This window comes from Falco punctatus, assembly GCF_963210335.1.
Source record: "Falco punctatus genome assembly, chromosome: 17".
Classification (NCBI taxonomy): domain Eukaryota; kingdom Metazoa; phylum Chordata; class Aves; order Falconiformes; family Falconidae; genus Falco; species Falco punctatus.
This window is the reverse complement of record NC_137597.1, coordinates 2,218,697-2,233,804: the sequence shown is the minus strand read 5'-3', so window position 1 is coordinate 2,233,804 and position 15,108 is coordinate 2,218,697. Positions and strand designations below refer to the sequence as shown.

At 44.4% G+C, this 15,108-nt stretch overlaps 2 protein-coding genes across 2 annotated transcripts; both read left to right on the top strand.

Moving 5' to 3' along the window:
* The first annotated feature begins 3,836 nt into the window (after positions 1 to 3,836).
* Positions 3,837 to 5,315, top strand: LOC308054534 (uncharacterized protein). The gene is made up of 2 exons (XM_080367531.1): positions 3,837 to 4,380; positions 5,005 to 5,315. The coding sequence occupies exons 1-2, from the start codon at positions 3,851 to 3,853 to the stop codon at positions 5,087 to 5,089; spliced, it is 615 nt and encodes a 204-aa protein (XP_080223657.1). The 5' UTR covers positions 3,837 to 3,850; the 3' UTR covers positions 5,090 to 5,315.
* LRIF1 (ligand dependent nuclear receptor interacting factor 1) lies at positions 3,872 to 15,108 on the top strand. Its single transcript, XM_080367533.1, has 3 exons — positions 3,872 to 4,313; positions 12,801 to 13,079; positions 14,317 to 15,108. The coding sequence occupies exons 2-3, from the start codon at positions 12,816 to 12,818 to the stop codon at positions 14,791 to 14,793; spliced, it is 741 nt and encodes a 246-aa protein (XP_080223659.1). The 5' UTR covers positions 3,872 to 4,313; positions 12,801 to 12,815; the 3' UTR covers positions 14,794 to 15,108.

Below are 15,108 nucleotides of genomic sequence, written 5' to 3'. Positions count from 1 at the left end.
AGATTCGATGGTAAGGTACACTGATTGTTTACTGCACAGAGGACAAGGTTAGACAAAACTTCCAGGGAGACCCTCCTGTTGAGTCATGAGGTTCAGAAAGGACCCCCTTGCATTCTAAACAACTTCTCAGAGGGGATTTTAGATGTAGCTGAATCCAGACTAATCTCAGAATTGGTCAACGGTTTAGATCTAAAGGATTATATATGCGCAATCAGTCCTTTATACCAATAACAAAGACTTGAGTAATTTAGTTAGAACAGAGAAGAAGCCCCCCCTTCTTTTGCTGATGTCTCAAGCTCGGGGAAACAAAGAACAGATGGTGAAAAGAACGCTGTTATCTGTGTTATGCAAAGGAAGCTTTCAAGTAAAGAACACTGTTATCTATGGTATGCAAAAGAAGCCTTCAGGTGAGAAAGTTCTGGCCACAAGAGGAGACAAACTGATAAAGTGTTGCAATCCTGTGTGTGAATGACAATTGATTCAAAGAATCTATCACCAATATTCGAGTGAGCGGAGGTTATCTTTATTCTCGGCAGCGCTGGGTGCATGGGGGATGCTCCACCAAAGTCATGCACCCCAAGGGAACCTTTCAGCCCCCTCTTTATACAAGTTACTCATGCATATTCATTAACTTTCCGGGAACTCATTAACATATCTTGCACTTGAACAATTAGCACATTCCCATTCAAGGACCTAGTATATCTTCAAGTTAACAACATTAACATATCTTGTGCCTGGACAATTAGCACACTCCCTATTTCACCCATTCAAGGATTTAGTGCATCCTCAAGTCAACAATAAGGGTCTCCTCAGATAAACAAGAGCACACCGTTCTTTAAAAAAATCATATATGGTCCATTATTCACAATGAGTATGCAATGCATATGAATATGCAAATAATCTATTTTATATAATTTATAATCTTGAGTAGCTTGGTGCGCACATTGGGAGGAAAAACCCACCATGCACCCAGCACTGCAACAAACCAATGTCGGCTCTCTAAACTATCATTTGGTTTAGAGAGTTTTCTTGGTTATGATTTTGGCTAACAATACCACTTAGCTAAGATTTCAAAGTTTAGCATGGTATTAATCACTTATCCATTGCAGCAAGGAATCTCTCAACCTCAAGGAGTAACGTAGAGAGGCATCCCTACTCGAGGGGAGATTCTGGCATGCTGCCGTGCAGGGGGGCTTAGCGGGTTCCAAGCTGCCCACTAATTATGAAATAACTGACTCATCATCATATTGCATACTGACTACAGGAGTGAGTTTCATTCACACTTGGCTGGAGTTAGCTTGGCCAGCACTGCTAAGCAGGCAGGTTGTTCACAACAGCCGGTGGTTATTGTGTCCTTATCTGTCCCCCACCAATTCACTCCAGCTGCAGGCAGCAATCGTGACCACCACCGCAGATGGTTATGGCTTGAGCATTGTCAGGGACACAAAGGGTGGAAGGGGGGGGGGGAGGGGAGCACACCTTCACATCTTTTTTTCCACACCCTCACATCTTTTTTGCTGTTCCATCTGCTCGTCCATTTCCAAAGATCACGTCTCCTTGCCCCTTTTGATGAGCTTTGCAATGCATTACCGCTAACTCCTTGTGTTCTAAGACTGCTTGGAATAGCAGTGGTTTACATCCTTCTAGTCCTCTGACTGCCTTTCCCTGCCAGGTAGGACACTCACTCTTTCCAACGAAACCTTGTGACTCAAGAGGTGAATAAGTGAATTCACATGATAGAGTAGTCTGGGCAAGGGGGAATGAGCCCTGTTTGTCGTGTTTGTGTGTTGTATTTCTTCATGAGCTCATGAAATAAAGTTTAAATCACAGAGTACATTGTCCTGTAAATTTGAGAGATCCAAACAGACTGTGGCTTTTCAGAAAATGTGTTGGCATCCAGCTCAGTATGGATGGTGGGACAGTAATGGCATTTGTGCCTACAGCGTGACAGCTTGCGTTCAGTCCTTTTCGGCATCTTCATTAATGATCTGGATGATGAGGCAGCGTACCTCAGCAAGTGTGCAGATGACAGAAAAGTGGGAGGGGTGGCTGATACACTAGGGGGTCGTGCTGTGACCCAGAGGGATCTCGACAGGCTGGAGAAATAGGTCGTGAAGTTCAACAAAGAGAAGTGCCAAGTCCTGCACCTGGGGAAGAAACCCTGTCCTGCACCAGCATATTCTTGGGGGTCACCCGGCGGGACAGCAGCCCGGCAAAAAAGGACCTGAGGGTCCTAGTGGCACCAGGCTGAACATGAGCCAGCAATGTGCTCTTGCTGCACAGAAGGCGAGTGGTATCCTGGGCTGCATTGGGTAAAATACAGACAGTGGGTCACAGGAGGCCATCTGTCCCCTCAGCTCAGCGCTGGTGAGGCCACACCTGTGATAAGGGAGGAATTTTCCCAGTGTGCTTAACCGTAAATGTTGCAACTTTTTATCCATGACATGGCCGAGCTGTACAACACTGTGTTATGTAGTTTAGCGGGCTAGTAGAACGCTGCATTTTACAGTTTAGCTACTAAGTAGGTAAGAACAGGTCCACAACCAAGACATGAGCCAAGAGTGCTGAAACAGGGCCAGAGGAAGAGAAGGTCATGAAAAGGATGAGAAGAAGAGGAGGGAGATGATGAAAAAGAGGATGAAGAAAGGATGAAGATGTTCCAAATGACCACCAGGGGACCCGCAACCCATTAGGCCACACATGTGTAGTAAGAGTGCTGATACAGTTCATGGAACAGTAATGAATATGCTAATAGTTTCTCAGAAAGGTCATGAATATGTATAGACCAGCAATATAAAGATAAGCAGTGAACCAACATCAGCATGCATGTTGGGCGGAACTTAAACCCCATGCATCCAGTGCCGAAAATAAAGAATGCCTGCTTTCTAACACTCCAACCCAGGTATTAGAGAGTTTTGTCTCTGACTTTTCGATATCACCTGGAGTGCTGGGTCCAGTTCTAGACTCCCCAGTACAAGAGTGACACACTGGAAAGTTGAACAAAGACACATGAAGATGATGAAGGGATTGGGGCATCTCTCATATGAGGAAAGACTGAGTGAGCTGGGACTGTTTAGTCTGGAGAAGAGAAAGCTCATGGGAATCTTATTAACGTGTGTAAATACCTAGAGAGGGTGAAAAAAGGGCAGTGCCAGGCTCTCATCTGCGGTGCCCAGTGCCAGTACAAGAGGCAACAGGCACAAACTGAAACACAGGAGGTTCGTTCTGAACATCAGGAAACACTTTCACTGTGAGGTTGACGGAACACTGGCACAGGTTGCCCAGGGAGCTTGTGGAGTCTCCATCCTTAGAGGTATTACAGGAACCACCTGGACACAGTCCTGGGAAACTGGCTCTGGGTGGCCCTGCTTGGGCAGGGGTTGGACCAGCGACCTCCAGAGGTCCCTTCCCACCCCAGCTGTTCCCCGATTCTGTGATTGTGTGACTTGGCAGCGGACAACGGCAATGGTCTCACTCGCTGGTTTGGGTTAGAAGAGTCACACAGCAGGGCAGCAGCAATCTGGACAGCATATACATGCAGCACGGGGCTCCGAGGAAGGTGCCACAGGTTGAGGATGAGTCCTGTGAGGTGACGTCCAGTGCTGGCTGCCAGGGCTGAGAAGCGCCTTGGCCATGCGCATGAGGATGGCTGTATGGCTGTGGCGGCTGGGGACTCTGTGGGGACGTGGCCAGGGCCTTTGTGGGGAAGGGCCTGGCGCAGCATGGCCGCCCGCCTGGGCTGGGCTGGGCCCCAGTGCTGGGGCTGCTCCTGGCCTGGCCTGGCCGCTCCGCCCCGCCGGGCCCCAGGGCCCGCAGGGTGACGGCGAGGGGGGAGCCGCCCCCTCCCCTGATGGGGGCCGTCACTGGCGCCCAAACCGGCCATTTCCAGCCTCAAAACCCGCCGGGCAGGAAGCAGTCCCTCACCGCCTCCAACTACTTCCGGCATCAGCCGGAAGCGCCGCCGAAAGTCGCCACGCCATTTGCAGCCGCCCGGCGGCGCCGCGCTCCCCTTCCGCTCTCTCCCGGAAGTGGCCTGGAGGAAGCGGCCGCCGATTGGCGCGGGCGGCAGGGCGGCGCGCGGGAGCGGCGGGAGCGGCGGGGGCGGGGGGGCGGGGCGGGCGGAAGTGACGCGCTGCCCGCGCCCCAGCCCGCCCTCTTCCGCCACGGCCGTTGTCCGCAGCCGGTGCCGCACTCGTACCCCCCGCGGCGGGGGCAGCCAGGCCAGGCCCGGCCCGCTGCCGCGGCGCCATGTACCGCCGCCCGCCGGGGGCCCCGCGGAGCCGAGAGGAGCGGCCGGGCAGCGCCACGCAGTTGTGAGTACCGGGCCCTGGGCGGCGCGGGGCGGCCCCGCCGCTCGCCCCCTCCCGGCGGCGGGCAGAGGTAGGCGGGCAGCGCCGCGCGGACGGGCCGCCGCGGTACCGCCTTTCCCTGGGGCGGCGCCCGACACGGCCGAGACCCGCCAGGTACGGCCCCACCGCCTCCTCCCGCCCCGGCGGGGCCCGGTGGGCTGCGGGGTGGCAGCGGGGAGGGGCCCGGCGGGGCGGCGGCGGGGGGCGGGGCGGCCTCCCCGTTCGCGGGTGGAGCCCCCGGCCTCGTGCCTGGCACGTGGCGCTGGCCCGGCTCGATGCTGCCGGGCCCCACGGGGCCCGTGGCTCATGCGGAGGGTGAGTGCGGGGGTTTCACCGCCTCCGGCAGCGCATTGGTTTAACGCCAACGTGCGAGTTCAACCGTCGTGTAAACCACGGCCGAAGCCTGACACCGGCCCGAGGACACCAGCTCCAGCCGTGCCAAGGGAGGCGCCACGGCTACCTGCTGCTCCGCGTGCGCGTTCCCGCTGGCGGCAGAAGGGCTTGGCCGGGCCGGCCGCCGGAGCTGTGGTTCGGTCTGCAGAGCTCTGGGGTTGCCGCGGCTGCGGGTGCAGAGCTGGGGGTTGGCTGCGCGGGCTGGCTGTGGCCGCGGGCTGGAGTTTTTGCGCTGCTGACGTTCTCCGCGATTCTGCCAAAGGTTTTACAGCCGGAGGAGGCCCTGGTCGCTGGTTGGTAGAGCTGTGGTTTGTGACAAAGAACAGGGACCGTTTCCTGGCAGTTAGCGCGTCCTAGAATAACTGTCCGTACTCCGAGGAATGAATGTTCCACAACGGGTGAAGCTGTTCCCGTACAAAATTGTTGTCGGGCAGAAAATGTTTCTTCTGCCGTTGTTGAAAGCTTCTGGATTACAGTAAAACCTGAAGCCATTACGAATGGCTTGGACCTGAATTCTGGACATAATTCTGCAGCTTCATTTGCAAACTCAACGTAGATTTCCAGATTTCCTTCAGGTAATAATAACAAAAAATACCTTGTTACCATACTCGGCTAATACGTGGATGGGATACGGCTATATAAAGAAATATGGATTACAGTCAACTAATTTTTGCTCTATTCCTAGTTGTGTGCTTCCAGTTTATAGTAAAAGTTAACTTATTAAAGTTAACTTATTAACTCATTAAAATAAATAAAGTTGGTTCTCTGAACTTTGTAGTTCCTTGTAGTCCCCGTTTGATTTATTCTTATTCATAGAAGATGAAAGTTGTCTCTAAAGTAGTAGCTGGGAGTAAAAGCAGACTAAAAAGTAGCTTGCTTGCACTGAAAGGGAAATGTTTCTTCTGACAATTTTGAAGTATAATTGCAGGTTGAGCAAGTCTTTCTGCCTTTTTTCTTCTCCACCAATTTACTTTTTAGATGGCGCAATCGTGATTTCTGTTGCAGTGATGGGTTGGGATGCCCTTGTGGTTGCAATGGATTTGGCAAATGGTTTTATTTACTGAAAATATTCCGAAGATATTTCTGTTAATGCAAAAATTATGGACAGAAGATTAATTTTTAAATACTCGATATTTCGTTATTTGAGCCTGCTGCTTAGTAAAAGTAATGAACGGTATGGAATGAGAATTTTAAATGATGAAGTCATATAAGTGAAGAAGACAGGAATTCTGTTTCAACTGAGTGAAATGTAGGCTATTCTTGTACTTTTCTCGCTTAGTATAAATAAGTGTTCCTGTTTCTTCCTGTTATTTCTGCTTTCACAGCTTTCTTAACGCTGTTTCCGTTGTTGACTAGGAAGCTTTCAGTATGGCCATACAGACTATTTACCTAAAGAAATAATGACCCTTTTTGGTCAAGAAAAGTGTTATCTAGTTGATAGTTCCCTCTGTGAATGTGACAGAACTATGTATTTATTTTTTTTTAAAGAAAGCCGACTACCTGAATTTGATTGTTTCTATGGTGACGTTAGATAAGGTTTCTACCAGTCCACCACTTCTTTTTTCCTTTATTTTTTTTCTTCTATGAACTTAATTCCCTCAAGCTCTGTTTATGGATTTGCCTTGCTAAAGTGTCCTAATGCTTGGAGATACTTCTGTTGTTCATATATGAGATTTAAGGAGGTTTGTATTTGTGGAGTAGGGAAGTGAAGGAGTATGAAGAGAAGAAAGAAAACTACTTTGGTAATTGTGGGAAAAGTCCCCATATACAACTTGGCATGAGTTATGGAATTCCTATTATTACTTTTTTTAGGAAAAGAAATTAACCTGTTCTTAAATTAAATTAATCTGACACTCTTAAAGGGCGATGCTGATGGAAAGATATTTTCACTCTGCTTAAGGAATCCTTAAAACATATGCTTCAAAGAAACAGTGGCCTGCAGAGGGAATTAATTACTTTCTAGACCCCCTCTTCATCACTCAGGAGCCTATGTGAAAACTAAAAATGCTTTATTTTATTTTGGTAATATGAAACGTCAGCCCTGGTTATTTCTTTGTGTCACCTGGAAGAGTCTTTAGTGATGGGAGTTATGTAGGGTGAAGCTTTTTCAACTTACATCTGAAATAGCAAAAGTGTCTAAAAACTTTGGCAATGACATCTTCCCTTCCTCCTCCTTAGATGTTTGAGTAAATACGTGTGAATACAACTTCTTAGTATCTCATCTGAACGTTTCCTTTCCTTCTTTTGTGTCTATCATTTAGATTTTTGTAATTCCACAATCTTGTGAGTACCAGCTATTAGTTTAAAGTAAAAGAATGCTATTTTCCAGAAAAATGTTGTTTTGGGGGTTCTTGCTGTTCTTGCATAGAGTGTGACAAGCTACGGTTGTCTTCTGTGATCATGAAAAGCAGAATGATTGGGAGTTCAGGCAAACTGGATTTTTTAAAGAAGGTTTATTCCCCAGCCTACTTAAAAGATCCTATTTGTAGCACAAGGTCAAAACCAGCATTTTTTTGAGTCCATTGAAAGGGAGGTGAACAGTGACTCAAGGTAGAAATGAGAAGAGCGAGGTGAGGACAGGAAACTGGCATTGCAGCTGAAGAAGATATTAGTGGAAATGCATCCTCTGTCTCACCTCTCTTTCTCTGCTTTTCTTGCTTCCTCTCTCTCTGATCTGCTCCCCCTCCTCTTGCCCAACAGTTAGAGGTTTGCCCTTGCTTTGGCAGGTGGAGGAGCGTGCCTCTTTGGAGGTTTCTTCTGCCCTTTGATGCTTATTTGCAGTGCCAATTAGTTTGAGTGGTAAGTGCCTGTTGGCTCTGAAGAAGCTGTAGTGTGGAGCTTGCTGAAAATTTCCTTCTGAATTTGCCTTCAGAATACTAATCTGTAAATACAGAAGAAAAACTGAGTTTGTAGATCATGTTGTTATTAAAGAAGCATTGAGAGATTCAGAGCATATGATAGATACAGACGTGAAAAGCTGTCCAGGAGTTCAGTGTTGGTCCTCCTAATTCTGCATTGTCGGTAGTGCTAGGCGGTTTAAAGTGGCTCCAAAAGTGAGTCTTTTTCTTCTTTAATTAAGTCTAAACATATCGATATTTCTAGTTGCTCTTCGTTTAAGCAAAAGCATTTCTTTAAGATCTTTACCCTTCAGTGTTAGTCCTTCTCAGCTATCATTTCTGATTCCAAAATATCCAACTTCATTTTACTACTAACACCTCTGATGGCAGCTTCCACTAGGAACCATGTGGTATGTTGCCTGTGTTTTCATTTTTGGTACGTTATTTTAAAAACAAAAGTCTTGTGGAATTTCCTGCCCACTGCTGCCACAACTGATAAATCACGTAAACATCTGCGTTTTCACGCAGCTTGCATAGAAATGAGGCATTGTGCGAAAATATTGGACGCGGGAGTTAATTCTAAGGTTACAGTGAGGAAAGCTCTGCATGTCTAAAGCATTTATGTTTTAGACAATAGCATAGTTATTTTTGTTGACCATCAAGATGGTAGCAGGAACTGTGCAACTCTGGGAGTGAAGAGCATCCTTGTGACTTCTCACTTGATGGGAAAAGGCAATGTCTTGACTGACTGCTTGAGCAGATACAACGGTGGGACGCATGATTGATATCTCCTAATCACTTTATTCTGAGCTGAGCTGGAAGCCCAAACTGGAACGCTTCGCTGCCAGAAAAAATGCCAGTGTTCCAAAACTACTTGACAGTGAACAGAACACAGTACTGATGTCATCTGGACTGGGAAATAATCTCATGTCCGTGTTCTTGATGCATTTAATTGATGTAGGAAGTGAATGGGACAGAGCTAGAATGCTCTTGGTGACCGAAAGTGGAGTTGGCAGCTTCTTTAATCATTATGGATCTGATGTCAAGACTGTGAAACCTGCTTCCAGTTCATTTGGTCTCTTCTTTACTAGTGAGGGAAACTCTTTTGATCATGTCTGTCTCAATGTGCCCTGTTGCTTCTGCAGTGCTTTGGGCATTAGGTTGTTCCGAGAGTCCAGGAGTTCTTTGGGCAAGATGCCTACATTTGGGCAAACTCACCTGAAGAGGGAAAGATTCTCTGTCTTGCAAGGGACTTGAAAAATCTTGGCATTTGAAGCAGTCACAGCTTTTGGGTTGACGAGGTCCTAGTTCTCTGCTGTTTTGAGGTCCTACCTTCGCCTGCAAAAATCCGTATTTACTCTTCACATTTCACTGGTGCTGTTTCCATGTGTTCCTCCTCATTTTTGAAGGCTTTTCCTTCCTGGACTTAGACTTCTGTTCTCATAAATGTATGTACCTTGATAGCATTTTTTTTTTTAATCTCTTTGAAGATTAAGACTATACATCTTTTGTAGTCTATATCTGCCTAAAGAATGAGTGAGCAGGTGAGATGTAGGTATATGAGCTGGTCACCCTACATCCTATTCCACAAAGTAAATGTGTTCTGCATCTTAATTTCTTTTTTGTATATATGTGTCTGAAGTAATTTCTGCTTCCATCTTGCCGTGCAACTACTCTGCCTGTATTTTCTTGAAGCCTTCCTGGAATTCGCATTTCATAGCACTAAGTAGGGACATTAATAGTAACAGGGAGATGGGAAAGCAAAAAATATGGCTTCTCTATGAAATCTGGAGGTAATGTTTTCCTTTTTCAAAAAGACTCTGTAAGCAGAAGAGGAGAATAATGTAAAGGTGTTCTCTTGGGTCTTTTAGCTTATTTTTATCTGAAAAGGATGCCATTTCTTGCTACCCTGTGATGTAAAAGTTGGATGTTATTTTCAGCTAGTCTGTGGTATTCTGAAATGCTAACCCAAAATGTGTACTTAGTAGATGCCAGCGAGGTTCCCTGAAGGTCAGATTGGCATTTTTCAGTAGGTAACCTGCCTCTAAGGTATAGCAGTGCTGGGTATACGATTCACTGATGCACATTAATTAAAATATCTATGGTGTGTTCACTTATGCTATCTTTCGTTTTTCTTTTTCATTTCTCTTTTCTTTGTTTTGTTAAGCATTGCAGGCTGTATGTACCGAGTAGTTCAGACGACGGGACCAGATGGAAAAAACCTTCTGAAATTACTTCCAATTTCTAAATCTTCTGGGAGCTTTGTGCCAGTAGTTCAGTCTTCAGCCATGCCAAATAATTCTAAAGCGAGTATTTCTAGTCCAGTCCATCTTACTTTTAAGACACAGCTTGCCAATACTACTGCACCTTCATCTGTTAAGATACCTGTTTTTCAGTCTCCTAATTCTGGAAACATTTTTCTTACAAGAAAATCAGACAAAACCAAAAGCGTTAGGGCAGGTTCTGAAAAAGAAAGCTCAGTTCCAAAATCGGCTGCTAACATCCAGAGCAGCTGTGTTTCAGCTGATAGACTGTCTTTGCAGAACATTGCTGTAACAAGTTCATCTAACCAGAGTAACACTGCATACATGTTGGTAAACACAAAAACTCTTCCAGTTTCTATGAAATCTCCAATACTGCCCTCTGGCCACCACCTCCAGATACCAGCTGATGCAGAAGTGAAATATGTCCCAGCTTCTTTTTTGCCACCTGCAATACAGCAAAAAATACTTGCAGCTGCAGCAACGAATGTGTCTGGAGGAGCTGACAGTAAAAAAATGCCGACTGTTATTTACGTGTCACCAGTGAACACAGTGAAAACAGTGTTTCCCAAGTGTTTGCAAGCCATTTGCTCAAAACCTGCCACAGAAGTTTCAAAAACATTAATAATGACTGCTACACAAACGGGAAATAGCTGTTCTCCTGAGACAGTAACATCTGATGGTCAGCAGTGCCAGCAAACTCCAATGAAATGGATTGTGCAAGAAACTCCACAGTCATCAACGCCTTGCCTTATTCCTGTAAAGTCATCGAATAATATGGCTTCTAAGATCTTGAAAACTTTGTCAGACATGAAGAATGTAGAAGTTAACTCTGCAAATATTTTACCGCTCTCTTCTAGTGGTCCTGGTGGAAGCCAAACCAAAATCACACCTTTTAAAGATAATGCTCTGGTCATGTACAATGGGAAGGTGTATTTGTTGACCAAAAGAGCCTCTGATGATCTGTCAGCCCAAGCTGACAAACAAGCATGTTCCTCTTCTGATGATTCACTTAAGGAGACATCCAAGCTAATTGATTCTACTGCAGTTAATAAAATAACCAATAAAGTAGTGAAGCTGGTTTTGTCAAAAAGCAAAGGAATGGTGCTGCCTCAGAAAGATCCAAAAACATGTGCAAACTCAAAAAATTCTTCACCATCTGGCTTAAGAAATGATTTAAATTCTGCACCTGCAGCTCTGGTGGCACCAAGTACTAATGAGCAGAATTCCACTGTTAACCAGAGAAAGAGTTTGCCCTTCAGCAAGAGCATTTCAAGTGGAGTGACCCCTATTACAGCAGTAGGGACACAAGAAAATGTATGCCAAAATGGCAAAGAAAAGAGTCACTCCCCCAAAGCAGCAAGTGCTGTTTTACCTCAGTCTAAGCAAGAGTGTGCTTTCAGTGAAGACTGGCAAAAGGTAACTGTCTCCAAACGTGCCCATCTTAGTCTTTGCTAAGTTGTTAACATGGTCCTGGTTCTATTTGAATAAAATGGCTGTTAATAAATTCACAGATTTTTGTAACCAGGTATCCTGTCATTAGAACTGCTCATCTAAAGTGTGGTTCTAGTCAGTAAATGATCTTTTACGGTAAGATTGCATCATGCAAGTGAGAAAATGCATAAAGAAAAGAAAGGGGCAGGGAAAATATGACTTTTTGTCTCCTCACAAGGTAAATAGTTGGTAATAACTGAAACTGTAGGAAGGTTATTCATTGTTTGAGCTCTGGGAGCTGCTTGCTTTCTGAGGTTGATGCCAGATTCTCACAGCACAGCCGCTGACTGTGTTGTAGGTGTGATGTAAGTAGAGAAGTTGACAAGAGGAAAACCAGGTGGAAGAGCAGTGTTTGTCATCCAGAGGTGAACTCTGGTCTTACACTGAGTGAGCTCTAGGCTCCGTTAGCTCAGACAGCCAAGGGCAGGAGCTGCGCTTCCTTCCTTTCATGTCATGAAGGGGAGGGAGCCACCTCCTTTGTCTCATGGTTTCGTGTCAGGCAGGCAGAAGAAACTCTTGAGATCTTTCATGGCTCTCCCCCTTCAAGCTGGACCTATGTATTCTTGAGATCATAACATCAAAAATATGTAGAAAGTCCTTGGCCTTAAATCCCACAAACTGTACCCATGAAGGATTGTAGATCAAGTTTTCAGTTGCTCAACAGGCCAGAATGAATTTGCTTCCAGATAGAAAAGTATGCTTGCTTGTGTTGACCAGGCAGAAGATGGATGTCAGCTCAACATATTTGTGCAAATTTTAGATATTTAATCATTGCAGTAGACTGTAGGTTCTCTTTTTTTGATAGCTTCTCACATGTAAAATGGTTAAAATAGGCTTTTTTTTTCCTCAGTGCTGTGTGATGCCGAGTGTTAGCATTCTCATTTGCTTTAAACTCTGTGAAAAATAGCATATCAAAAGGTTGCTGCTTTCACTTTGTAAATTTGCAAGCCCATGGATTGCCCGACAGGCTGGTGTGAGATGGAACTCGAAAGGCAGGAACAGCTCAAGTCATGGTGAGGTTAGGTACAAGAGGTGCTTGGTAGCGCTGGGTTGGTATTGTCAGTGACAGTGCATATATGAGATGCATTCAGCAGCCTGAAAGTGGCACTGCAAAGATGCCGTCTGATCTTCCATCACCTTCCATCACCTTCCTTTCGTTTTTTGAAGTTTTAGAATAGGTGATTCCTTTCTTGCTTCTTTTACTTGTGTGGTTTACTAGTTGGACTGTGCATTTTCTGGATGTTCCACAAGGTACTCAAGGTTTTAACTAACTAACCAGAGTGTTAGACCTATGATACTATGTATATAATTTCTCAAAATTGGCTTACCTGTGTTAAATGTAACTCTTGGAGAATGGGAGACAAAAACAAAGTTTCACCAACCTTTCTAGTAACTAGTTTTTAGTTTATAGACATGGGGAGAGAGAGTGTGTGATTGATGGTGCTTTCACTGTTTCTGTATTTCAGGTCCAGTGTGAAAAGATGGATTCACTAAGAAAGGTTATTCAAATCAAATACCAAGAGAAGCCACATTGGAAACAGTACTTGGAATTAAGGAAAAAATTTGGTCTGTCTAAGGAGGAGAGAGTATACCTTAGGAGAATACCATTAAGGACCTCCTGTGAGACACCAGAAGAAAGAGTTTGTTCCAGTAACAGCTTGAAAAGGGAAAACGATTCTTGCAGTTCATCATCATTAGATGTGGAAGTAATAAGTGAACATCAGGAATGTGTTAAAGAGGAAAAGGTATCTTGGAAATTTTTCAGTGCTAACATGTATAATGCAACGTATTCAGAAAGCAGCATATATATGGTTAGTACAGAGCTGCGTGTTTATTTGGACCCTCCTACCTCAGGATTCATCAGGGCAATTCAGTAATTGTAGTGGTTCCTGTGAGAATTGCTCCTAGCACTTCTTCGTGTACTTGCAACAGAGTTGTGTGATTTCAGTACAGCTTGAGTACCACGTAGGAATTTTTATTCTTTTTTTCTGGGTTCCACTGAGGGAAATTGGAGGAACAAATGCTTTGAAGAAGACCCTCTGTAGTGGTGGCTTGAATAGTCAAAGAGGAAGTCTTTATTGGAACAGAAACCATACCTCTGCATCCTGATTTATATTTAGCCTTCTGCAAAAAGTTAGGTTTATCCAGTAGTGCAGTGGATATAAGCAGAATAATAGAAGAATAATCTCTTGTGTGGCTTTAGCCTTGAGTTTGAAAAATCAGTCAAGTGCCATTATGTCAAGGCACTTCAGTCACTCCCATGACTGAGTGTGGCTGACTTCCGAAGAACGGTATCCACTTAGTCATGTGTGATTTTATTAAAAGAAATTTACCTGTGTACCTGTCTAATTTTTAGGGTTACAAAAGTCTTTATATTAAAATGATTGTATCCATCCAGAGTAGTTCTGTTCAGCCATAGTGTTCTAAATTTCCATTTGTATGAATCTACCCAGTCAAAGGTTTTCTCAAGTTTTAATAGTTCTGTGTTAAGAGCCCTGGTTTGAGCAGATCTACGGGCTGCTCTTAATGAGCTACATTAACATTTAGATAACAAAACAGCTGTGAGGGTTGCAGTCTCGTTTACTGCTAATGTTTAAGCTTTTTGGAAATGTAAGCATGAAAAATTCTTCTACATTTTTAATTTTCCGGTCAAATTAGATAGAATTTTTTGTCTTACGCTACAGTTAAAGAACTGAAGCAGCAGCGGGAGATGATAGGTATGCACAGGAAAGGCAGAAGTGTGGTGTTGACTAAGGAAGGAATTCAGTGTTCTGGAATTTTTAACTGGGAATCTTTGCTAGAAAAATACAGAACACAGAAGTATGTTTGCTCAATTTGCTAAAAGAAGCATCTTCCATATAGTAATTCTAAGAGGCTTGCAACAAATAACTTGTAATTGGTGCTTAGTGAACTGTGATGTTGTAACGTAGAATGATGATCGGTTTAACAGAAGTGTATTTTGTATGTTTCTTGACTGTACAGGTGATTGTGGATCTGGAAGAGGAGTTGACTAAGAAACGAAAAATAAAACCTTCACCACTGTCAGACAGCAGAAAGAGAAGGAAGACTTCAGTCAAATCAACCGCAAGTCCAAGTTCAGAAAATATCAGCTCAGGTGCTGGTGTACTCAACAAAAGTGTTTCACCTCCACCAGTCTCATCACAGCACAGTGTTTCCACAGACTTTGTCACATCATCCCCAGGGAAGGACTCTGAGCCAGACCCATACGGTCAATATAGTGATCTTACAGACTTTAATATTCCAGTTTTAGTGTCTGGTGAGGATTATGCTTCAGTTCCTGAAGGTTCTTTTAGAAATGATGCTTTCCCTTTGACTCCACCAGATTTGGATGAAACAATAAGGGATGAAAAAATAAAACGACTTAAACAGCTGCTAAGAGAACGAGAAGCAGCACTTGAAGAAGTACGTAAAAAAAATGCAGCAGAGCTGAAATACTGAAGCTGGTGATCTGGACCATACTCATCTTCATTTCAGTGACTTCAGGAAGAAATTCCTTGTTTAAACGAACCTGATTTTTTTCTGGTGGATGGAAGATCTTAATGAAATTTATAGTGTGTATGTATTTAGAAACGTACAAGTATCTTGTTACGTACTAGAAATGAAAGACTTGGACCATCACATTCTGCTTCTGGGACATTACATGTATGAAAGAATGCAGAAGATAGGAAATTTTGTTAATGTATTCTCTATATTTTGAATTGAGGAGTTTCTGTATTAGCCCTAGCAAATAAACTTTCCCACTTTGGAATTCCA

What these genes read in the sequence shown, in the direction of transcription:
- LOC308054534 (XM_080367531.1), top strand. Translation starts at nt 3,851, where the DNA reads ATGGGGGCCGTCACTGGCGCCCAAACCGGCCATTTCCAGCCTCAAAAC. An exon ending in CCTCCCGGCGGCGGGCAGAG is followed by an intron (nt 4,381 to 5,004) that starts GTAGGCGGGCAG and finishes ATTCTGCCAAAG; the next exon opens with GTTTTACAGCCGGAGGAGGC.
- LRIF1 (XM_080367533.1), top strand. Translation starts at nt 12,816, where the DNA reads ATGGATTCACTAAGAAAGGTTATTCAAATCAAATACCAAGAGAAGCCA. An exon ending in AATGTGTTAAAGAGGAAAAG is followed by an intron (nt 13,080 to 14,316) that starts GTATCTTGGAAA and finishes TTGACTGTACAG; the next exon opens with GTGATTGTGGATCTGGAAGA.